This window comes from Onychostruthus taczanowskii, unplaced genomic scaffold, assembly GCF_017590055.1.
Source record: "Onychostruthus taczanowskii isolate IOZ18803 unplaced genomic scaffold, ASM1759005v1 scaffold72, whole genome shotgun sequence".
NCBI classification, from domain to species: domain Eukaryota; kingdom Metazoa; phylum Chordata; class Aves; order Passeriformes; family Passeridae; genus Onychostruthus; species Onychostruthus taczanowskii.
The window spans coordinates 2,137,480-2,161,848 of record NW_024505008.1 but is presented as its reverse complement, the minus strand read 5'-3'; the positions used below and the strand labels follow the sequence as shown (position 1 = coordinate 2,161,848).

General features: G+C 37.9%; 1 protein-coding gene across 4 annotated transcripts in view; it reads right to left on the bottom strand.

The window, feature by feature from the left end:
- PCSK5 (proprotein convertase subtilisin/kexin type 5) overlaps positions 1 to 24,369 on the bottom strand; it is a 220,101-nt gene that overhangs the window by 171,679 nt on the left and 24,053 nt on the right. For all 4 annotated transcript variants that reach the window (XM_041422187.1, XM_041422186.1, XM_041422188.1 and 1 more), the window contains exons 2-3: positions 24,070 to 24,174; positions 663 to 776 (exon numbers count right to left, since the gene is read on the bottom strand). In XM_041422187.1, coding sequence (XP_041278121.1) covers positions 663 to 776; positions 24,070 to 24,174 — 219 coding nt within the window. The remainder of the gene's footprint in view (positions 1 to 662; positions 777 to 24,069; positions 24,175 to 24,369) is intronic.

The following is a 24,369-nucleotide window of genomic DNA, read 5'->3' as shown; positions in this document are numbered from 1 at the left end:
CCCTGGAAACATTCAAGATCAGGTCAAATGTGGCTCTGAGCAACCTGATCTAGTTTAAGACGCTCCTACTCATTGAAAGGTGGGTTGGACTAGAAGACCTTTAAAGGTCTCTTTAATCCCAAACTATTCTGTAATCCTAGGATTTTTCACCTGGAAAAAATTAGGATATTTTTTAAAACATCATGAGTACAAAGTTTCACTCCAGGCTTTAACTGTGCTTACCAGGAGAAAAAAAAAATTTTTTTTAAATACAACTTCTGTCAGACAGGAAATGAATGGTGAGTGCTGGTGGCTTTCTTCTTCTGTTTCAGGACAAAATACATTTATGTTGGGGACAGTGAATTAGGTGTTAAATACAAGTGGGTTCTCACATGTTGTGGCTAAGTTCCTTCCATTCTCATTGCTTATTTATCCTCAAGTAAGTAAGATATCTTGTAATAGGAAGAATTCATAAATGAATGCATCAATAAAAATGCTTCCTACTGCATGGCTTACCACAAATTCTTTGTAATACTTCCAAGGAGTTAACAGACTTTTATTAGCTACATAATAATCCCCAAATCTGCTTTTTCTGAACATAGTCTTCCTCTCCTTTTCATAATATCGAACCAGACAATTAAACATTAGTGTGAAAGGGATTCAATGACCCTACATTTACTTACCATGTACCACATGCTTGGCCACTTGGGATCATTGAAATAAGTGGATTGGGTACCACTAGGTTTATAATCCCTCTTTATCCTTCTTTTAACCACCTGCTGCTGTATCCACTCCACCTGCGAACCAGGAAAACATACGGAGAATGTTATGGCTCTGTAGAGATTATCAAGAAATGTGCAAAAACTTGGCATTGCTCTCATTACCACACTCCAAAGCATATTTTGTATTAAAGAGTTTGTTTTAGGAGTAGAAATTGCACAGATCATCTTGACATACTGTTCACTAAAGAATACATTCAATTTAGCCAGCATTACAAATCTACCCAAACAATTGCTTAAATACCCTGCTAGAAGGACTTCATTGGATATTACCTTTTAAATACTGTTATTTTTGCAATTTTTCTTTACCAGACTTACTCTTCTCTTGAATTTATAAAAACTCCTGCACAAAAATCTAACAGCATATTACAATGAGGAATTAAGTGAATTTCTAAAAGGGTGAGTTTGGTTTTTTTTTTATCTTTCTCTTCCAGAAAACAAAAACATTAAAAAATATATTTAAAAGTTTTGCTTTTAGACCAATATCTAAATCACCTTCACCACTTGGAGAGAATAAAACCAGCCAAAATTAAACTTCATTTTAAGTAAAGTGTCAAGATTGTCTCAGAGAGGCACTCTGGAATTTTATTTTACACTAAGCAATCCCCTGTGAGAAATAGATGGATACTGAGCAACAGCTCTAATTAAAGCAAACAAAAAAATGAGCTTGAAACAGGAAAAGAAATATAAGGATTAAAAACCTAATTCTGAAAGTTATTTTTGCCTGTCTGACACCTCTTCAAAGATTCATGTCACGTCCAAAGAAAGGTGACACCAAAAGTGACATCAGCCTTAGATCAGAGGGGATTCTGCAGCTATTTCTGTATTAGCTATTCTAAAAGGAAGCTAGTTTCAATAGATGTAAATAATATGAACTAACCACAGAAAAAGCCCATGAGATATTCACACACATCTAGCAGCTTATATATTTCTGCTGAATTGTTTCAAGGGATATAACTACAAAAATTAATTCACATCTCAGTCATCTTCTCCTAGCAGCCAACTCTGCGCCTTTTATTTGTGCTGTTTGAGTATCCGTGTATGCACACAAACATACAAATATATCAAAGAAGTTACTTTCAGCTCACATATTTGTTTGTCACTGGTCAGAGACAGTATTAACATTTTCCTTTAGCAGGTTACTCTCTCTACTGTGCATTCACAACACAACTTCAAATCCTTAGGTAGACATACCATAGCACACTGGCCTCTACTTCTTGGTCAGACAAAAATGGATAAAGACATCTCTGAATTTGCCCAGAGAGGATTCTTACAACAGTCCTTATAGAGGCTGGATGGTTTTCATAATAAAGAAGAAATGAAATTTTCTTCTTCCCAAGAAATAACTTCAGGATCAAAAGTATTCTCCTAGAGGCTAAATTATGCAGTCTAAGAACACAGACTATTGGGTAGAGCTGATGCTGAAACTCATTCTTCTGTTAAATCTTCTAGGAACAATCGTTATTTGCTTTCTGGTTCTATGAGAATGGAGAAATTTGACAGTGTTTCTCTCTTGCTTATTGTTCCCTCTTCCAGTATCATTTGCCCCCACGACATGACAAGTGCTAACTGCTCTCTTCAGATCTGACTGGATCCAGGTGTCCCCTGCAAGAGGTGACAGCTAATCCGTCTCAGGCTGTTTGATGTAACAAAGTCTGTAGGATACACATGCCTGGGCAAAGGTCAAAGAAAGTCAAATCAAGAATTTGGTAGGCACTAAGCCTAATGGCTGCTTTAAACTGAGATCAACAAGCCCATTTACTAGCTCTCTCCTCCATGAAAAAAACTGATTTTTAACTGAATAATGAACCCTGTTCTCCTGACCTTTGCTGCTAATATATGCTTTATTTTCCAGACCCTTACAACAGAAGCTTGTTATTCTTCAAAGCTTCTTTTTTTCCAGGTAGCCCTTGCCTCCCAATGCATCACAAACCATGAGACTGGCATCCTATGTACTGTTTAGTCTCTAACTCCCCACCTGCCTGGACCGCCATAGACAACGGGTCTCACTTCTTCTATTACTACCATCTAGCAGTCATTAACAAAAAAAGCTTTAACAGGTCTGAAAAAGCAACCATGGCTTTCAGAGCTTATACAGATCCACTTTCCAAGTCTTATTATGAGATTTGGGTCTCAGTGCTAGAAACATGTTCAGCTGACTGAGAGGTCTAAAACTTCTATGCTGCAAGAATATTTACTGTTATCTTGACTCACCCTTTGCTGAAGGGATTAACCACATGAGTATGTTAACCATGCTGAGAAAGTTACAAGTCAACAGATTTCAACACTTCACAGGCCAAACCCACACGGAGCACACCATGCCACACTTGCTAACTCCTGTCTTGAGTCTGCAGAGAGGAATGAAACCTACCACCAACAGAATCAAAGGATCTGATAGTGTTGCAGAAGAGTCCAGAAAGACAAACCAATGAGACAGACTCAGCTGAAGGGGATTAAACCTTCTGCCACTGCTACCTCTAGTTTAGATGCATGAACATTAATGAAAGAACTCACCAACTCCACTATTGCCTAGAGGAGCCATAAATCAGAGACCCAAGGCATCTAATTTGGCATTAGGGACTCCCAAGCATCAAGGCTTCTATAGGAACTACAAGGAGCGACTGTGAGGAGTTTTGGGAAAACACCCTTCCTTTTTAATGGATCCAAAGAAGTAAACATATTCCTGGGGCCTGCACAGAACACAAGTTTAAGAAGAACTTCAGCAACCTAATACCATTTCTATATGGATAAAATGAATGGAGTTTTCCTCACTAGACAAATTCTTAGCCAAACCCTCTACTCATTCACTGCAACATGTTGTCTCCATTGATTGCTGCCTATTCAGCAAGAAATATCTGCTGATCAATAAAAAGATTTAAATACAAAGGCAGCACAGTACTGGTGGAGACTGGTACACTGATGCCTTAAAAAAGGCCCAAATAATTTATTTTCATTATTTCCTTTATTTCAGAAAATATTATGGAGAATAGTAGCAGCTATTTAGTCCAAGCAATCATAAACACTGCAGCACTGCACACTTCCAGTTTATATATACCTATATAAACTGGAATTTTACATCATTTGACACATAAAGAATTTTCAATATATGTATATGCATGTGTTGGTACAAGACTTTGTATCAACTGAGTTAATCTGCAAGCCTGCAGTATAGTATGTGGTCATATTTTAGTGAGATACAGGTAAACATTTTTTTGTATCTTATCTACCACCTTTTAACAAAAGACTATCTGTTGCAGGGCATGCCTCTATTACATGCTGGATGTTGCCCATAGCTCCTATTTCCCCAGCTCCCAGCAAAATTAGGGAAAACAGTAATTTTGCAGAGGGGCTGTGTGCTTGAATGATTAGACTCAAACCCAGTAAAAGAAACATAACTTGTCTTCCCTTAAAGACTTAAAGATAATTTTATGTATGCATAGAATTGCTCTAAGTAAAATAGCTGTTTAATTTCATACAAATAAAGATGTGGGCAAACAACACATTTGCCTAATTATGCATATGGGAAAATAGTGCAGGTAGTTCTTTAATGATGGAATGCAAGTGTCTAGATGGAATAGACTAGACTCATACAGTATATTTCAGTTGTAATGGAACTACCGTGATCATCTAGTCCAACTGCCTGATCAATTCAGGGATGAACAAAAGTTAAAGCACAGTATTGAGGGCCTTGTCCAAATGTGTCTTTAACACTGACAGGCCTGGGGCATCAAGCACGTCTCTAGGAAGACTGATCTCTTTGACCAACCTCTTGGTAAAAAAATGGTTCCTGAAGTCCACTGTGAACTTCCCCTGATGCAACTCTGAACTATTTCCACATGCCCCATCACTGGATACCAGGAAGAAGAGATCAGCATCTCCCTCTCTCCATCCCCTCCTCAGGAAGCTGTAACGGGCAATGAGGTTGCCTCTCAGTCTCCTTTTCTTCAAACTAGACAAACCTGGTGTAAAACATTAGGACTCATTCTGTATAGTACAGGTAACCACATGAGTGAAAGGGGGAAGTCAAACTAACCACTCTCAATCAGTGACTACGCACTGCTACGAGAGAGACAGTGCAGGATGCTAGACAGAGTAACCTGAAACATCCTGACATGCCTGATCACAGTCCTACTTATAGCTTTGCCTGGATAGTGTTTAGCAAATCCCTTACATTGAGATCTGCTGATGAATTGTTTTTATTCTCAGGTTACACTGATACAACCTTTCAGGACTTAATTTAAACATCATTGGAAGACAATATACTTATCTGACAAATCAATGCATACAATTTTGTTTACAGAAAATATCACTGCTACTTAAATGAAATAGCTTACTCTACTTTGTAAAATCACTAGATTATATTAATGAAAAAAAGGTGAAGACTCGGAAATTATATTAGTATTGTAACACGTATTACCTTTGAGTATTTTATGGGTATTCATCCACAAATTACCGTAGAATGCCAGCATATTTTGGATTTGTTTGATTCTGCATGAAAGGAGCTCATTTGCATAAAAATAATTTCTGGATTAATTAATTGTACAGATTCTCGTTTCTTGCCAAAAGGTGAGGCTATGCAAACAATGAAGTGCATTTTAACATTTCCATTAAGTCACACTTACTAAGAGGTAACAAAAGACATTTTCCCGTTGACCTCAGCCTCAAAAGTTCCATTTCCTAGGCGTCTAGGAATCAAAGCCAAGCCAGACTGGAGACCAAACTATTTTTAAAAACCACCCCTTTCTGTCTCCTCAATTCAGGACTCACAGCATTGTTTTCTGCATGATCCAGCTCTTCTTCACAGACCTGCATGGAATACTGCTATGGCAATAAAACTGTCTGAGCTAATTCAAGCACTCTTTTTCTCTCTTTAAGTGACAGAATTCAAAATGAAATTTTATCTCTTGATGAAATGAATCAAAACTACTTTCTACCATTTTTAGCCTCATAGATTCGATAGAATTCTCGGGGGGAAAAAACCCATGTAGGTATGCTGCAGTAAGATCTCCCTCACCCAGAGTTATAAACTGTGAAGATAACAAGTTTGATAAATGGAAAAAAACTTACATGCTGGGAAAAAATCCCACCAATTTATCAAAGCAGCATGATTTTTAACATACAAACTTTGTTGTGAAAGATAAATTTTTCAAATATACAATGGTAGGGTCTGCTTGAATAAATATTTCAAAATTATTAAAAATGGGTCAACTCCAATAAGTGAAAATGCCATTACTATACAGCAGAAGTTACAGGCAAACTGAAGGTGTAATCCTTTCCATTTTGAGGAAAAACATCCTTGGGGTGAAAAAAATTTCTAATTCTGAAGTAAGCTATAAATTTCATACCAGAATCTGTGACTTTTATGACAAAATTCAGTGTGAAGGTGTGGATCTGGAGTCTGTGAAAAAGAGATCCTTCAGGTGCTGCTCCTAATTGAAACTGTAACTGTAACCCTTGCACTGCCTCCTTCACCTCCATCTGTCCTACACCTGTAGGAAGAAACTGCAAATTCCTCCTCAGATAACAGGAGAGGAGGTGCCACAAGAACACTACAGATTAAAGAGAAAAAGAGAGAGAAAACCCACACAAAGCACATGGAAGGTAACACCCAGTAAACAGATGAGCACAAGGGGCCACCTCATTCCCATGGAAAACAGGCACTGAACAGCAGCTCAGCACTATTACTCAGTTTATCTGCCAGACGGATTGCTCTAGGCAAGCATCCTCCCTCCCAGTTAGAATGTCTCATGCTGCATTTGCTACACTTCATTCTTTACGGTGCCTAAGCACCCTCAACACTTGTACATGTGAGTTCTGAAAGACCCTGCTACAAAAGGACAAAAGTGAGGATAGCACACTCTGAGACAAAATATGAGACTGTGCTGTCCCAGAACAGGCCACAGGAAAAAAATTGCTCCAACAGTTCCTGTCCTATCAGGATGCTGTCCAGAGGGACACTGACAGATTTGTGAGGTGAGCAAGACCAAGTGTGAGGTCCTGCACCTGGGTCAGGATAATCCTAAACCTCAATACAGGTTTAATGAGTGGATTGAGAACAGCTTTGAATATGGGTGCATGAAAAACTGGACATGACCCAGCAACTCACATGCACATCCCAAAAAGCCAGCTATATGCTGGGCTATATCAAAAGATACTTCTCTACTTTACTCTCTGGAGGGCTGCAACCACCTCTGGGGTCCCCAGCATAAGACAGGCAGAGGAAGGCCACAAAGATGGTCAGATGGCTGGAGAATCTCTGCTATGAGGAAGAGCTGAGACAGCTGGGATTGTTTAGCCTAGAAATGGTGTTTGGGGAGATCTTATGGCAACCTTCCTGTTCCTGAAGGGGACCTAGGGGAAGGATGGGGAAGGTCTCATTATCAGGGAATCAGTTTAGTGATAGGATGTGGGGTAATGGTTTAAACAGGAAGAGAGTAGATTTAGATGGGATACTAGATAAGGTGAATGTTTTTTACTCTGAGGGTGGCGAGGCACTGAACTGTTTGCCCAGAGAAGTTGTGGATGCCCCCATCTGTAGAAGTGCTCAAGGTCACGTTGGATTGGGCTCTGAGCGGCCTGGTCAAGTGGAAGGTGTCCCTGGAGGCCCTGGAGAGTTGGAATGAGATGATCTTTAATGTCCCTTCCAACCCAAATGATTCAGTGATTCTATGTTTCTAACAAAACAAGTAAGCATCTTAGTTGTCCTGTCATTAATTAAGTCCCGTGCTACCTGTTGTGATACGGCACGAAATGATGACACAGACACTGCTGCTCTCGAGGGGAACAAAAAGGAAGAAGAAAAGGAACTTTATTTTCTGACTCCAACATTTATAGTTTTCCAAAGGTGACAGTGGATTGGAGGGTGACAGTGCCACCTCTCCAATGCCACTGGACAGACCAAGGGTCCATCAATTCTCTCAACCTCCATGAAAGAATGCAAAACATAGGTTATTTACAGAACTGTGTGTGAGAAAGTTTGTTGAAAGAATGCAAACATCAGAAGGCTTAACAAAGTCTTACAAAATCAGGGCGACAGCTACCAGTTCTACTTAAGTGTATCATTTGACAACATTCTGTTTTTGCACTTCGCCTTGTAATGAAACCAAAAGGTCAATGATTTAGGGTAAAGTGAGGAGGACATGCTAATATCCAAGGGCCATACCCAGGTTAGTGAACAAGAGATCCAAACCATTACTCAGGAGTGCAGGAGAGATGATCAACACTATTGCTTGCTAATTATGTGCAGTCACAAAAGTGAGACCCCCAAAAATTGGACTTCTCACCTTAAGAGGAATTTTATGTCATTTTTTGGATCATAATTAAAACCCCAGCTATTTTCTTAGCCTATTATTCTTTGAATCACAATAGCAACAGCCTCTTTTCACCATAAAAATACATTAAGATAATTGGTAAAGTAGATGTTGACCATGGAAAGACCATGGAAAATTACTGCAGATACCTTTTCACAAAGGTAGGGGTCTAAAGTTAGATTAAAAGTGCTATGTGATGCATTCTTGCTGATCAAGAAAGTGTTTCTTCAGCAAGGGTCAATGACAATCCACAATCAAAGCAGTTGTCAAAATTATGTTACAGATTCTGGAAAAAAAACCAAGATGAAACAAGAAACAGATGTTAATACATGCTGAGCAGAAACCAAACAAGCAGAGGAGAAAAGACAGCAGATAATCCTTGATATTACCACTTAACCCCAAAGAAACACATCTTGCACAACAGCAGGCCAAGCTGCAGTGTCTCCCATGGACCAAAGCTGAAATTCAATGCACATTTTTCCATCTCATAGCCACAGAAAAGCCAGTCAGTCCTGGTATGATTTAAGTGGTTTCTATCTGCTTTGCTATGTATTTGTGATGAATTGTAGTAGCATAGCCACAGTTCCACTTCCATGAGGTACAAGAATCCACAGTATGGATTTTAATGGGACTGAAGTGTCCTTTGCCTTTCTCTTGTAGTCTTCCCACCCCTACAGCTACATGCTCTTCACATAAATCCATACACATCAGCCTAAAACGATGAGGAAAAAAGTCTTCTTCCTTTATGAACAACACCATAAAGGAATAAATTGTGAAGAGAAAAGGGAACAACCTGCAGGAAGACAGGCTCTGTACCGAGGCAGTTTAATAGCAGCCAGAGCTGCTGGGAAGGGCAAAAGCATCACAATGAAATTCTGGAGAAGCTCATATCTGTTGCTGGCCAGGATCTCTGTACGGCTGGAAAACCAGGGAACAATCCAAGGCAAAAGGACTCACATTTTCTTTCCTTGGGGAAATCTTGACAGGTTTTCTACTCGCAGACTCAGCTGTAGTAACTAATGATGAATGTGTCTACAGCCACTGCCCAACCTCCGCCCTTCTAGTGTATTGTACCACAGCTGACCATAAAGCAGCTCAAAATCACCCAGCAGCTTTGTGGGAGAGTGGAGAACAAATTTTAGGGAGCTTGGGCTCCTGGACAGTGGCTTCCAGCAGCACCAGCCCCAGATTTCATAAGCAAAGAACAAGCCTCTAAAGCAGTTGGGGATTTTTTCCCTTCCTCAGATCTGAAGTGGCCTAACCAGCTTAGATGTTCTGGTTCTATTTCTAAAATAACTCAGCCTTGGAATAGTGAGGAAAAGTCTTTGCAGCATGAGCTTAAAAGCAACTCCTATGTTTATTCAAGGTAGTTTATATTTTTTAGCCACAGATCATATACCTCACCTTGGAACAACTCAAGACCTACACATTCACGATTTTGAACACAATTTTAAGAGACCTCTAATTGACAGGTCTGTTTGGTACAGTACCTAAAGCTCTGCTTACACCATTGAATACAATGTTAGTATCTAGAAATACCAAGTCTTAAGACAATCCAATCACCTTTTCATCATTTCAATACAGTGGGAAGATTAGTATTAATATCACTCCAAATGTAAACTTTCATGTCACAACTCCCTAAAATTTCATATTCTTAATAAATCAAAAGGGTGATCCAGTGCCCACTAGAGGATAAAACTCTGAGCTAATTTCATTAGCTTTGGAATCTAACATCTGGCATCCTAGACAGCTGAACTATCTTGGATTTCATGTCTGTATTACTGTAGCAATTATTCTATATATTAAAAAACCTGTAGAAATTTCTGATGTGATATTTTTCTTTCCTTAGGTTAGTCCTTCAACTCTTGTTATAAATCGTTTAAGTCCTTCAGACTTCTGCATGTGCTACTTTAAGGTGGCCTTAACTCATTTTGTGACATCTTAGGAAGACAAATCTCTACCACAGGGTTACATTCAAATGTCAAAAATTGTAATTCCAAATGTGTAATTCCAATGTGTAATTCCAAAAGTGTTGATTCAGCCAACAGCCATTTCAACAGCCATTTAGAAAATCTACTGAGAATTAGCAAGACAGTAAAAGTATTCTATAATTAAGTAATATGTAATATCCATCAGTGGTATACTGGACTTACCAAAGTAAATACATCTCCTGAGTAGACTGTTCACTGACCAAACCCTCTTTAATAGAATGTAAGGAAATACAAATAACTCAGCCTATTTCCAGCACTTTCGCTTAATGTTGTTTTGTCAACAAGTAAATTTTTCACATAAGTCTGACATGGAAAAATTCAGTCACAGAACATATACTAAATATCAAATTAAGCAGTTTTCTCATCAGAATACTTTAAACCACAGGAAAACTTTATCCCATTTGGGTTTATTTGATTGTGCCTGTCTTGCTATTTTCTATCCTTAATCATAGGAAAAGGATAAAGTATTTTTTCCAAACTGACCCTGTTTATAGCATATACTTAGAAGTAGTATTTAAAATTCAGAATTGAGCCAAAATGCTTATCCTAAGCTTCAGTTTTAGAGTTTTGTTGAGTTTTACACTTTATGGAAGTATCAGTGTCATTTTTTACAGCACCCCATTTCCCTAGCTCCTTGGAATTTCAGATGCCTTTGTAGTACAACTTGATTATTGCTCTTATTTAGAATCATAATGCTGGAAGAGACTTTTGAAATAATCAAGTCCAACCATCAACCCAGCACTACCACTGCATTCAACATTAAATCATGTCCTTTAGTGCCATATCCAGAGGGGCTATGAACATCTCTAGGGATGGTGACTCCACTACTCTGGGCTGTCTGCTCCAATGCTTTACAAACTTTTCCATATTTTCTTTTTTTAAAATATGTAATCTAAATCTCCTTTGGCACAACTTGAGACCATTTCCTCTCATCCTGTTATTTGTTACCTGGGAGAAAAGCCCAACCTTCATCCTTTCATGCAGTGATATGGAACAGTAAGATCTTTAGTCTGCTTTTCTGCCAGCTATACAACCCCAGCTCCCTCAGCTGCTCCTCATATGACCTACTCTCTAGAGCCTTCACCGGCTTCATTGCCCATCTCAGGACTTGCTCCAGCACCTCAGTGTCTCTACAGAAGTGAAGGACCCAGAACTGAACACAAAATTTGGGTACGGCCTCATCAGTTACTTCTCTGGTCTTGCTGGCCGCACTGTTCTTAATATAAACGAGGGATGCCACTGTCCTTCCTAGCCACCAAAAGCACACTGCTGATTTATGTTCAGCCACTGTCAAACAGCAACCCCTGATCCCTTCCCACCAGGCAGCTTTCCAACCACTCCTCCCCCAGCCTGTAGTGCTGCATTGGGTTATTGTGACCCAAGGGCTGGACCCAGAACTTCACCATATTGAATCTCATACAGTTGGCCCCAGCTGTCCAGATCCCTCTGCAGAACCCTCCCACTCTCCAGCAGATCAACACTCCTACCCAACCTGGTGTCATCTGTAAACTTGCTGAGGGTGTACTTGATCCCTTCACTTAGGCTGTTGACAAAGATACTGAACAGGGCTGATCCCAACACTGAGTTTTCAGGAACACCACTGTTTCATGGCCACTGTGTTTGTCTCTGATCTACCACTTCAGGTCAATGGAGGGGAATTGCTAGCAGCTACCTTTGGAACAAGCTGACTTTTTCTGTCCTCAAACTCAGTCTTACAGTTGTCAGTGAACTTCACTGATATTAAAAGATTGATTACTCCCCCTATTAAACATCATTATAAAAAAGACCATCACCATTCAAAATTAACTGCCAAAAACTACCTGTGAGAGACACTTGCAGCCAGCCTAAGTAAACCTTGCAGTCCAACTCTCAGGCAAATGTAAAAGGACTGAAGTTTCTTTTCCTACAGTCACAAGGTGACTGTGCACACCTCACAAAATGTTGACAGCACTTCCAATGAGGCCGTATCTCTCAATTTCTGAATATCAGATAACACAAAGGCTGGAGTAATGCCTGATTAACAAACTAGCTGATTACTTTCATTTATTTTAAAGCCCCAGATAAACCAAGGGTAACATGGCTGTTTTGCAACTTTAGGATGGTCCCTGTGCACATTCAGGCAATTGAAGAGTGTCCACAACAGCCACTCTGTTATGGATTCCTAATTCACAACACTTGCCGTATTATAATCTGAGAGAAAAAAAAAGAAAGATTGTTATATGGATAGCTATGACTAATGGAATAAATTGCATATACTAGAGCCTTTTGGTCTCTGGTCACATGACTTACAGGCTTGCAATGTGGTGTCTACAGTCTTCACAAAATTTCTTCTACCTATGTTTATTTCATGTGATAGCTATCTCTATGGCTATTTCTACACTGTCTTCCATTAGGATAAAGGGACTTTAAATGATCTAATACAAATGTGATTTTTTTCATACTATTACAGTATAGCATACTCTCTGTACTAATAAAACAACTTTTTTCTAACCAAGATGAACTTCAAATGTACAAACATGTACCTTCTGAAATACACAAATTTTCTTTGATAGAAACTCAGATGTGCTGCAGAAGATGTCTGCTCTCATGAGGGAAGACATTTCAGAAGCTTCAAAAACAGCTATGTTTTTCATAAATCTTCCTATTACTACTATTATTTTATTTCTAATAATTCATTCAGTTCCTTTACCTGCTGGCAGAAAGGGTTGAAATGCAAAACTGGAATTTAGTTCATAAACAAACATATATTAGCATCAGACAACAGCTTAAAAATCACCTGACTGCCTTTCCACTATTTGCCAGAATGATGTGAAAGTTGAAAGAGATGGTATCTCAGTCTCTCACAGAGAAATACCTTCTCTTCAGATTATCTCTTCAAAGAGTAACTGGCCTCATAAAATGACAAGTTTACCAAACATCTGCACTGATCAGGGCTGCAAATATCTGCTAGTTTCCTTCATGTAAGGCAAGGGAAGTGTGTTAGTATAGCAAGGACCCGGAAAAGAAGACCAAATATGATGAAGAGAAAAACAGATCCACAAGGGAGTGGTATTTGGATGTCTTCTTAGCTGAGGAAATTTTTGAGGTCCAAACACATATGCAGGTCACCAAACTGCTCTACAATATTATTCTTCAAACTCACAAATAGTTACAGGAATGTGAAGTGTCTGAAAGTTGAAGTTAAATAACTGGCCATAAAGCAAAACAGGAACATTTTAAAAACTTCTGGATACTTTGTATCACTGGCAGATTTTTAATTTAAATTGGAAAACTTCTAAAACTTACACTCTGCATCAAAGAGAAATTAATTCTGATGCCATATGACATCTAATAAAAGAGGTTTGACTGGATGATCAAAATATTTACTTTTGATTGCACAGACTATGAGTCTATTGGCATTTGTATTCTTGAAAACTAATTTTTCAGGAACAGCCTGGAAGTCAAAAAAACTTTGGAATCCAGAAATTCTGGTTTCATTACACAAAGCTGTTATAACACAAAGTTATTATATATAAAACAGAAAGTATATATATAAATACAAAGGTCTGTGTGTATGTGTGCGCGTGCATATATGTATATATAAACACAAAGCTGTTAAAACAGCTATAGATGAAACAGTGAATTGAGTCTCAATTTAGTAAAGCTACTTTAAAAGAAATTTTTAATCTTCATCATTTACAAAAGTAAAGTTAAACCAATATTCTGACCTTTAAAGATATTTATATATAACTTCAGCACTAATGAGAGTGCCAGCATTTACTCTCTCTCTAATTAAATAAATTTTTTTTAAAAGGGAAAAATAATGTCAAACAATAATGCAGGTTAAACACAGGTTACATAAGTGATAGTCAACACACCAATGGATACAACTGCTTTAAGTGGATTCTATGGATTTGGAATTGCTTGGATTCATACAATCCAAGAGAAATACAATTCCACAGAATAAAATACATAGCGCTTGGTGTGCATTTGCCCCTTGAAGAAATTTTTGTTCAACTGCCAGCCGCACTTTGAGTCAGAAGCATGAAGGAGCAAAGTTGTCTGATGAAGGTTGCACATATTCAAGCACAGCTGTGAACAGGACACACCTGTCTGGCACGTCCTCTGAACAATTAAAACTGGAGCGGATCTGCTAAGAGTAAAGCAGATCAGCCAAGGATGATTAGTGGCTTTTCAGTGACATTGGCTTTTCAAAATAACCTAAAATAAAGGATTACAAAAAATTGAGTAGTGGGGAGATTCTTTTGCTTTGTTTTGGGGAGGATATCTTTCCTGCTCCCTTTTCCTGCCTTCAATAATCTGTCAATAACCCCATATATGACAAATTATCTATGTGTCCTATGATTTCTATTTGTCCACCATTTAGAATAGTTGGGTGACATAACGGCCACTGGAATTAAACATGATGGTCTTGTCTGTCAGAAGCCGGAAGACAGATGCAGAAAAATCTTGATCCATTATGTCAGGAGTACACATTGCTGCCAGAATGTTTTCCAAGCGCAAGAAAGAGAGAAAAAACCCCAAACTTTAATTGATTTTTCTATGAATGTCCTGCAATACAACCTGTATCACCAGCATCAGAGGAAGCTGGATCTCCTCAGGAAATGGTATGTAGAAGCTGTTCGGTTACATTTCTATACAGTGAGTTCCGAGATGTGCCCTTCCAAAATGTGTTTTCTTTCAATTTCTCCCTCTCTCTCTACTGGTATTTTGGCATTTGGCCTTGCAGGATCAGCTGCTTCCAGAATGTTACATCTTTCTACAGCTCAAAACTAGGATCTCTTCAGTTCCTCCCCATCTGACACTTTCTGACACCTAGCAATTTTACAGCCCAGTAGCCAAACCACCAATTTGCTGTCTTTCTTAATGCTCAATGCAAACTGTCTTTAACAACAGCCTAAGCACACTTAGTGAAACACAAGACCACTGCAGCTGTCAGAGCTGCTGTCTTCACTATCAAGCTCTTAGAATACAGATTAAAAATTAGAGGACTAACTCCCTTTGGTTTTCTTAAAAAACATTTAGTTGTCCTATCATTTTTCACCTATAAATTCACTTTGCTGCTAAAAAAAATAGGAGCAAGTACTACTTTACTGGAACTGTAAAGAAACTCAAATATTAACACCTACTAGCATATCTTTTCTTTACAACTCTCTGCTTTTACATGTTTATAACTGCTATGATGAAATCATCTTTAAATTAAGATAAATTAAGGCTTTAAATTTCCCACACATATATTTACCTGAAGTGCTTTTGCCATCATTAAGGCTAAGCAAAATCCTTTTAATGCTTCCTGAATTGTGTGAGGAATGTAACACCCTTTTCAAGTTCCAAATGGATTTTCCTTGTGTTTCTTGTTCATGTGTTTGTTTTGAAATTGCATTTGCACTTATAAAATAAGGCTGCACAAGTCTGTGATCTGCCTTCACACGCATTGTAGGTCCTTCCATTAGTGGTCTCACTTTGAGTGAGGATGAGCATTCCCAGCTTGCACAAGAGAGCAAACCAGACAAATGTGCCATTAAGCAAGAAAGCATTCTGACAGAGAAGTGCAAAGAAAATCTTATCCCAGAATGGAGAGACTTTAGAAAGCATCTAAACTGGAGCTGGGATGAGGTGACTTTTAAGGCCCTTTCCAACCAAACCAAGTGAACAACTCAATGATATCTAAATAAGTTAGCTATTCTGCATGCTGCATATACCTTTTGCACTCTCAGCAAATGCAGCCGCAACCTCTACAAGTCCCTGCTCAAATCAGTTGCTAGCTGAAGACTCTCACAGTGTGCTGCACCATACTGGAGTGCATGCTGCTCAAATAACTTCTCCAAACTAACTCCATGACTGTGATGCTAATGTCCTCTGATGAAGCAACAGATGGACAAAGTTTTTTTTCCTCCTTGTTTTTGTTATTTCATTGATGTACAGTCAGCTGTGCACTTATGGTATCCTGGACTGTTCTAACACTTATAAAATATAAGGAAGGAAAGAACCAAAAGAAGTATTGATAACTAATTACCTGTATCTTAAGTACTTTTATTTTGTAAAATAACATGTCAAATCCTAAATGCAATTAGGTCTATTAATATATTTTTCTGAATTTATGCATTGCTGGGATTAACACTGCAGCTCCAGCAGTCTGCAAGATAATTGTAACTATTATCACGTATGAGATACATAAATATGTTTTTGTTGAGGTTCCTCTAGTGACAGTGAAGGAAAACATAGTGACAGTGAAGGGAAAAGTACAATACTTTTTTCCCCACTTTGCCCCCAAAACCTAGAAATTCAAGAAGTATGTTACCTTTAGAATGTTCATCTTACTATGTGAATGTAGCATTGCATAACACCAACTTTCAGAAATATTTGTTCCCTACACAGCAAAAGTATGCCCTGAAGGGAGTTTTCCACCCAGTTATTCCTAAAGAATATTTCTATGTATTTTTTAAGGTTCCTAAACAAGCTTCTGTAACAAGATCTAGGCTATGGTTGGAAATACTGTCACTGATCCTAACCTCTGCTCAACATTTTGTTGGACATAATTTTAAAAGCAGAACACAATCTACAAAACAAAAGCCAAGGAGTCCTATTGCCACAAACCCCAAATTCACCAAGTGCAGAGAGGTCAAAGAACATGATTTCTCAAACGAAAAATCCCCCAAGGTTTGAAGAGTTCTAAGCCAAAATCCAGCTAAAATTCAGCCAATGTTTTTAAATCTTTGAGAATCACCATGCTCAAGACATATGTTGGTCTGCAAAATTCAGAATAGACTATATATTTTTTCTTCTCTTAATAGCATGTGTCCCTTTCAAAGGCCCAGGTCATTGCATATATGTGGGGACTTTTGCTTTTGCCTCTCTAAAACCAGAAGGTTCCAAATACATCAAAGAGACAATTGAAATCTGTGTAATTTCCACTATTCTTGATCCAGAACGTTTTAGTTATTTCTGTGAGAGATTGCTGAGTCCTTGCCTGTCACTTTAGAGTCAACATCTTTCTCATTGACCATGAAGTCTAGAGACCTTAATAGCAGCTCTACCACAAGCCCTAAAGTCTGCTGAGTACTGGAATGGGATATCTGACAGCTGGTCCAACACTTCATAGGGAAGAAGAGCAACCTAAAATTTGGTTTTCATTTTCTGCACAGGGAACAGCATTCTGTCTGTGGAGGATACAAAACCAGGGTAAGGATGAACCTTGGGTGACTGTAATCTAAAAATGAAAAGCCAATATCACATTAATATACCACATGAATATATATGGCCTTCCCTTTTTACTCTACTGGCGAAATCCATTGGTTCTGTAAGAGGAAGTATCTGTTCTTCAGTCAACAAATTTTGTCACATAATGTTAATTTCTCTTTATTTACAACAGGTAATATTTAATGAGTTAATTGTAGCACTAATGAGACAGGTTTATTTATGAAGAACAAAAGCTTTATTAATGTCTAATTAATAGCTGATTTGCTGTTTGTACTTAAAGCAACAAAAATAGTCAGTGAAGCTTCCTAGTGGAATAACTTTTTGATGTTTTCTACTAGAAGCAGAAAAATGGCCAGTAGGAATTCAGTGTAATATAGTTTTAGAAAAGGAAAATATTCACTGATGGGAAATATGGAGGTTTTTATTGAAATATATTACGGTATTCAGTTACCTACACTTAGATTTCCCTTTCATTGTGATTTCACATGATTTCATCATGATTTCATCAGTTGTTGGCATCTGCCTCAAAGGAGCTTTGTCCCCTCAATATATCTAATTTCAAGTATATTAAAAATAACAATTACATTAGATTCTAGTCTTTCACTTGCCAAGTCAGTTTACAGAACTCCTTGGCAATGACAATCTCATTGTTAACTTCTGGAAAAGAACTGCAGATTAGCTGAGGGGTTTTAACTGGCTGACTTCCTAATTAATGCAGCAAATGAGGAATTAAATCCTCCTCTCCCACACACTGGAAAAAGTGAAAACATTATTTTGCAGGATTACATTCTTTAACTATTTTCATATCATTATTTTCTTAAGACGGTAAAGAGATGAGGAAGGAACCTCATAAACCTCAGGATGGCAAGGAGAAGGGTCAGAATTTTGACCAGGGTTACTTTTGAGAAAGAAACAACACTCTGGTCAAACACTGGGTTTCTGTGATGTTGCAAAAACTTGATAAAAAGGGTGGGACACTGAACATATTGGGTTGCTGCAGAACCCACCTGGAGTGCTGCATTCAGCTCTGGGGTCCTCAGTACAGGAAGGCTTGTTGTGAGTCCAGAGAAGGGCCACAAAATGGTTTGTGAGCTGAAGTACCTCTTCCATTTGTAAAACCTCAGAGAGGTGAAGTTGTTTATTCTCAGGAAAAGAAGGCTCCAGGGAGACCTTACTGAGGCTTTTCAGATGTGTAGGGGACAAACTTTTTAGGAGGTCTTGTTGCTACACGACAAGGAGAAACTTAGTCCAGGGTTTCACCACTCTTTTCAGTTTTAAAAGAGGGTTGATTCAGATAAGATATAAGGAAGAAATTGTTTACAACAAAAGTGGTGAAGCCCTGGACCAAGTTGTCTAGAGAGGACAGGCAGATGCTCCATCCCTTGTAACATTCAAGGTCAGGACTAACAGAGCTCTGAGCAACCTGATCTAGTTGAAGATGTCCCTGCTCATTGCAGGCAGGTTGGACTAGATGACTTTCAAAAAGTTTCTTCCAACTCCAATGGTTTCTTCAACCATTATAGAATTCTGTGATAAGTGAAAAACCTGCTACAAAATGCAGCTACTTTATTGCTATACTCACTGGGATTTATCTCCGTTTTTATTCTAGGTCTAGGTGCATTCTGAACTGCTGAATAGTCATTACTGAGTGATGAATGAAAATAAGTGTGATGCAGCCTCATCATGCAAAACATATTCTTGATTCCTGCAACATGTATTTCCCAGGGATTTTTGCTGCTGATGAATACACTTTAAACTAAAATTAACACAATATTCACCCCTATAAGTACAGGTTCAATTACCATAAAGAAAACAAAATACCAACCAACTCATACAAAATTTACAGCACAATGAACAGTTAGAATAACCAGCAGGATCTACTAGAATTCTTATCAGTGAACAGCAACTTCATATTTCAAAAAGCCCTGAAAAAAAAAATCCAAGTTGTAGGACTATTTGCTCATGTTTACATGAAACTAATTAATACTCCAGAAGCAGTTGGCATAAAGAGATATTGCTATTCCCTCTCATTCATTGTGATTCAGTTCATACTTTAACTCACCTAGTAACAGGCTCCTTGAAAATAGCAAAACCCATTCTTGATTTTTACTAAGTTAAAGATGTAAGGATTGCTCATGTAAAAGCTTTTTCAGGTAATTAATAACAGGCACGACAGTGGTAAATATTGGATTATTTAAGAACTAACTTAAACTTCCAGTCAAGCTCTGAACATGAAAAGAGCATGACAGTTCCTATTATTTTGCAACCAAGTAGCATCTTACTGATTCTTGGCCCCTGTGTGTTTGTACATTTTACGGCTAACCATGTAGACATCAGTAACTTACCCGGTCCCACTGTTTAACTGTTGTGTTATCCTGTATGTCTAATGAAAACTTTTTTGTTCACTAAGGTTTAACAACTAAATACCACCTTACCCATAATAACATTCTCATCTAATTTCTCTAAGCTTTAAGTCCATGGTGATGGCTTGAAAAGCCCCAGGTTAATAACAGCTACTACAATTCTGCTCCCCTTTGCGCTCTCATGAACACAACTGTCCTACCAGCAACAAGGACAGGCTTCTGGCATTACTTTTCTATCCTCTGAAAACAGCCCATATCATTTGGTGTCACCAGCAAAATGCTTGCCAGCATTTTACATGCTGATACCATGAGTTCTGTTTATTTTGATGCAGCAAAGAAACTACTTTCTCCCCCGTCATACTGCTACACTCTGAGTATGGTTAGATCAGGCTGCATAAAATATAAGTGTCTGGGAGTTATGTTTTCCCAGGTATTCTGATCCTGGAGTAGACTTGACAAAGGCATGACACTACTGCAAAATTGTGCTCAAGCAGAGTATCTTCCTTAAGTAAAGGTAGCCTTACTTCTTATTTCAATAAGACTGTAAGTCTTTCTGTTTCTATATTATGTAATCTTTATTTTTTATGACCCGTTAAACAGGATTCAAACCCCAAATAAACCTACTCAAAATTCATTAAAATTAGAAAAATACGAGATGCCATCTTAGTAGAAATTGATAAAGATGCACTATGCTCCAAAGTTGGCTGATGTCACACTTTACAGGAAAACAAACCATTAATTCCATGGCTTTTAGCATCACTGTGGGCCAGATGTCTTTATGAGATCTCTGTTGTGATGGGGGACTCTGTGGACCTCATGAGAAAAACAGAACACACTTTAGTACATCTATTTGAGTATATTATCAGTCTTTTCTCTGCCCTCTATTACCTTAAAAACAGTCATCTTCTAGGATTATTTATGCTACCTATTCTGTGGGACAATTCTTACCATATGAATCACGAATTTGATTATCACAGCTCTTCACTAAAAATTCTTCATTTTATGTAACAGTTCAGAACAAAAAGACAGTTTTTCCAGTCGTGTTGTCCATTTAATTACATGTACTATTGTCATGCACAGACACTTCAACTCTCACATTGCAATTGCAATCTCTTTACTAATAGAAAAGCTTCACCTGGTTTCCCTTATCATTTTTCTTGATGAAAAGTCTTCAGACTGCGGTTTCAATCTTTGTTTGCAATGTTTCCCACTTTGCGACTCTACATTTCACCACTGCAGCAAACCCAGAGGAATACCTCAGCTCTTTCTTCTCAGCCCTGGAAATGCTGTACTAGTCTGGTTTCAGCAGATTGTCTACCATCAATACATTCAACTATTTAATATCTGAATTAGAGCTTCATGATACCTTTCAACTATGGACTTATTCTGTACATCTTCCCACTTCTTTTTCGCTCCTACTCCCATTGCTTCATGCATTGTGGTATCACCAAAATAATTTTGCAGAGCAAACTCTGAAGCTAAAAAAAGCTCTTGATTTGTGGTGTGGTGCCCTCACTGACCCCTGCCAAAGGCCAACCACAAACAGCATATCAGCTGGGGAGACCAGAAACCTTTGTTAATAGATTTCATTCAGTTGGCTTTGACACCTCCTTTAAATCCACGGACTTCTTCCACTTCTTTGTTTTCCCATTAGGACATGCAAACCACCACATAACTATTCACTGGCAGAGAAAGATTATGGAAATAAAGCTATGTTACAAATTTCCTCCATTACAATCTGTGTTAAGGAAACTACAGCCTTTCTTGTGCATCTTTTCCTAAAACTGTTTAATCTTTTTCTTTGCTAAATAACAACATGTAGCATTGCTAGGTAAGGATGTGGATGACAATTGACAAAATTGTGTTAATACTGCATATCCTTTACCTTTTCAACTAAATACAGATGATATGAGGTTAATACAGACTAACGCTGGGGGAAAGTGTCAAAATGTGCAATCCGCATGTCTTCAGTGTATCATAGAGTCACAAAAGGCTGACAAACACCTGAAAGATCATCAAGTATAACCTTTGATCAACCCCCATCTTGTCAACTAGGCCACAGCACTAAGTGCCACACCCAGTTATTATGTTCCCTGTTGCATCTATTCATATTGTTTATAACAGTGTCAAGAGGCCTTTCCAGAAGAAGAAAATCAAACAAGATTTTTTAAAGCAATTCATTAATTTCAATCCACAATAACAAGATTTTCTATTAGTTCTACATCTTTCATTGTGCATTCACACAATGAAATCAAACACTGTTCATGAGAATAATTCAGAAATTTCATAATTTCTTCCACTATATGCAGGCTAATTACATTAAAAATTGCTACTCAATCAGAATTCCATCCTTAAAAATTTTGTAAAGGAGCAAATTAGTGATCCATGTTTGAAGCAACACAGAACAAGTTAATTCCATGTACATGTAACAGAGAGAGCTTTTTCAGCATTAAGTGAATTACCATTAAATTATTTGGAAAGCAAACAAACCTCAGTGTTTCTTTGTTCCCAAATACCCATGCTGACTAACTGCAGCAAATATTGGCATTGGATACCATTCCACTCATAAGTACAGTAGTGTGCAGTACTTTCAAAATTCTCATAGGAATGCAAGGTGTCTTATACAATATTAAACCTTTTGTTTTAAAAGAACTAGCTTATACAGAATAATTAAATTGCCAGTCTGCTTTAATAATCATTAAATATTATACACACTGAAGACAATGTGGTCTTTTTGCTACAAATACATGTCCATTTAGTGGCATGTCTGCAGCAACATAAGAGCTCCCAAACCCAGGTTCAGTGAAGCAGTTAAAAAGTGAATCATACATACACTTCTTGCCAGAGCTAGGTATTATAACATCAGCTTCTCTTTGGGTACAGAATCATAAACAGTGTTGAGTACCTTGTGCAACCCTCACTAGAGCTTCTCAATATTGAAGTGATACATAACAGTTCCGAAATTTAGAAATTCTATACCAAAAGCAGCACAGATTGGAGACAAGACCTCAACAGCATAATAAATACATTATAATTTTAATCTTCTGCTGTGTTCTGCCTTAGAGTCTGTCACTATTCTAGCCAAAGTAGCCTGGACTGCCTGCCAGACATGCAGGGGTATCTGGAAGCTGGGTGTACCACAGTTTATGGTGGTACATGCATGCAAACTTACGCATGTGTGTGTTAATCGCTCCATCTCTGTGCATACGGAAAGAGCATGGACTGACACAGATGAGAACACTTACCTTCCTTTTGCATTTTTACCTATTCTATATGCTTGCTTTTGAGTGGTGGGTCTCAGTACTCATGGGAACAGAGATTTGGGCCCTGACTACTTTTATACTAACCCCCAGTGTACACTGCTCAGCAGAGCTGCTGGTGCTCTCAAAGAGTTAAGCAGTTCAGGCTTATCAACAGAGGATTGAGCACAGTTTTTTGTACATTCTGAGTCTTGTCCCATCCTCAAGAGGAACTTCAGACCAAAACACAGTTTTCCAGATGACAGAAGCATTTCTATATGATGCTCAATTTGTACAGTGTTCAAACTCTTTCACCAGTAACTTTTACTTCTCATAAATGATTTGTTAAGTAAAATCTGACAAATCCTTCACAGAGAACATTCATCATCTAATAATTTAAAAAAGCTTGACTCTGTTATTATCACACCAGGGGCCACGGGGTTTGTGGGCAAGACTTCATTGCATGAACATCATAAAAAAGCTAATGGGATCTCCACCGAACTTTTTTTCTTAAAGAAAACCAGAGGCAGTCCAATTCTGCAGTCAGTGAATAAGCTACTAATCACTGAAATTAAAGGATTCAAACAAAAGTGTGTTGTGGGTAGGATACATGAAGATATTATACTTAACTATAAACCAGTAATTAAATAGTATTGACAGTTACCTATTATAGTGAATGCTACAAAAAAATGGCACAATTTTTCATGCAGATCTTAAAATTAAGATCAATTTAACTACCAAAAGGAGCACAGAAAAGAGTACTCTTTTTAATCCCTCGTAGACCAAGTCCAGAAGAAGACAAGAAAAAAAGCAAGAGAAACTTTCCTCTGAACAGTGTATCATCCCACATTGCCCATTTTTTTTATTTTAAAAAAAAAATTTTTATTTTTGGTTGCTTCATAGAAGGAATATGCAGACATAAATCTTACGTGTGTGGTTTTGCAGAGAAGCATAGCACAGTAATTAGTGCATTATCAAAATTCAAGTACTCATCTAGGAGTAATCGTGCACCTCATGTTCCAAGAATAGCATATACTTAATACCATGATATCTTCTTCACTTTGTTTTAATGAGAAGTAGAACCTTAGAAAACAGATAGGGTAATTCTTGCAATGCTATATGCCATTCAGGTGAATGTCCTCTGGTATAGTATTTCATATAAAAAATGCAAAGGCTTTTTCCTCAGACACATGCATGGATTTTCTTACCTTTGGTTCCATTGAAATGAAGCTGTGGGTACCTCTGCTTGAAAGAACTGACCTTTTAATTGTTTTACTATGGTAGAAGTGGTAGTAGTCCTTCAATGTTCCAATCTGTAAGAGCAGAAAAAAAAAAAAAAAAAAAAAGGAGTGGAAGACTTAATTTAATGAAACTGGTTTCCTGTTTTTCATTTTGGAAAGTCTATAAATTATGCAGTTTCCTCTGTGCTGAAATGTTACTTGAACCCACTGATCATCTTTCAAAAAAAGGACATATGATATGAAGTAGATGAAGTATCCTTGAGGCAG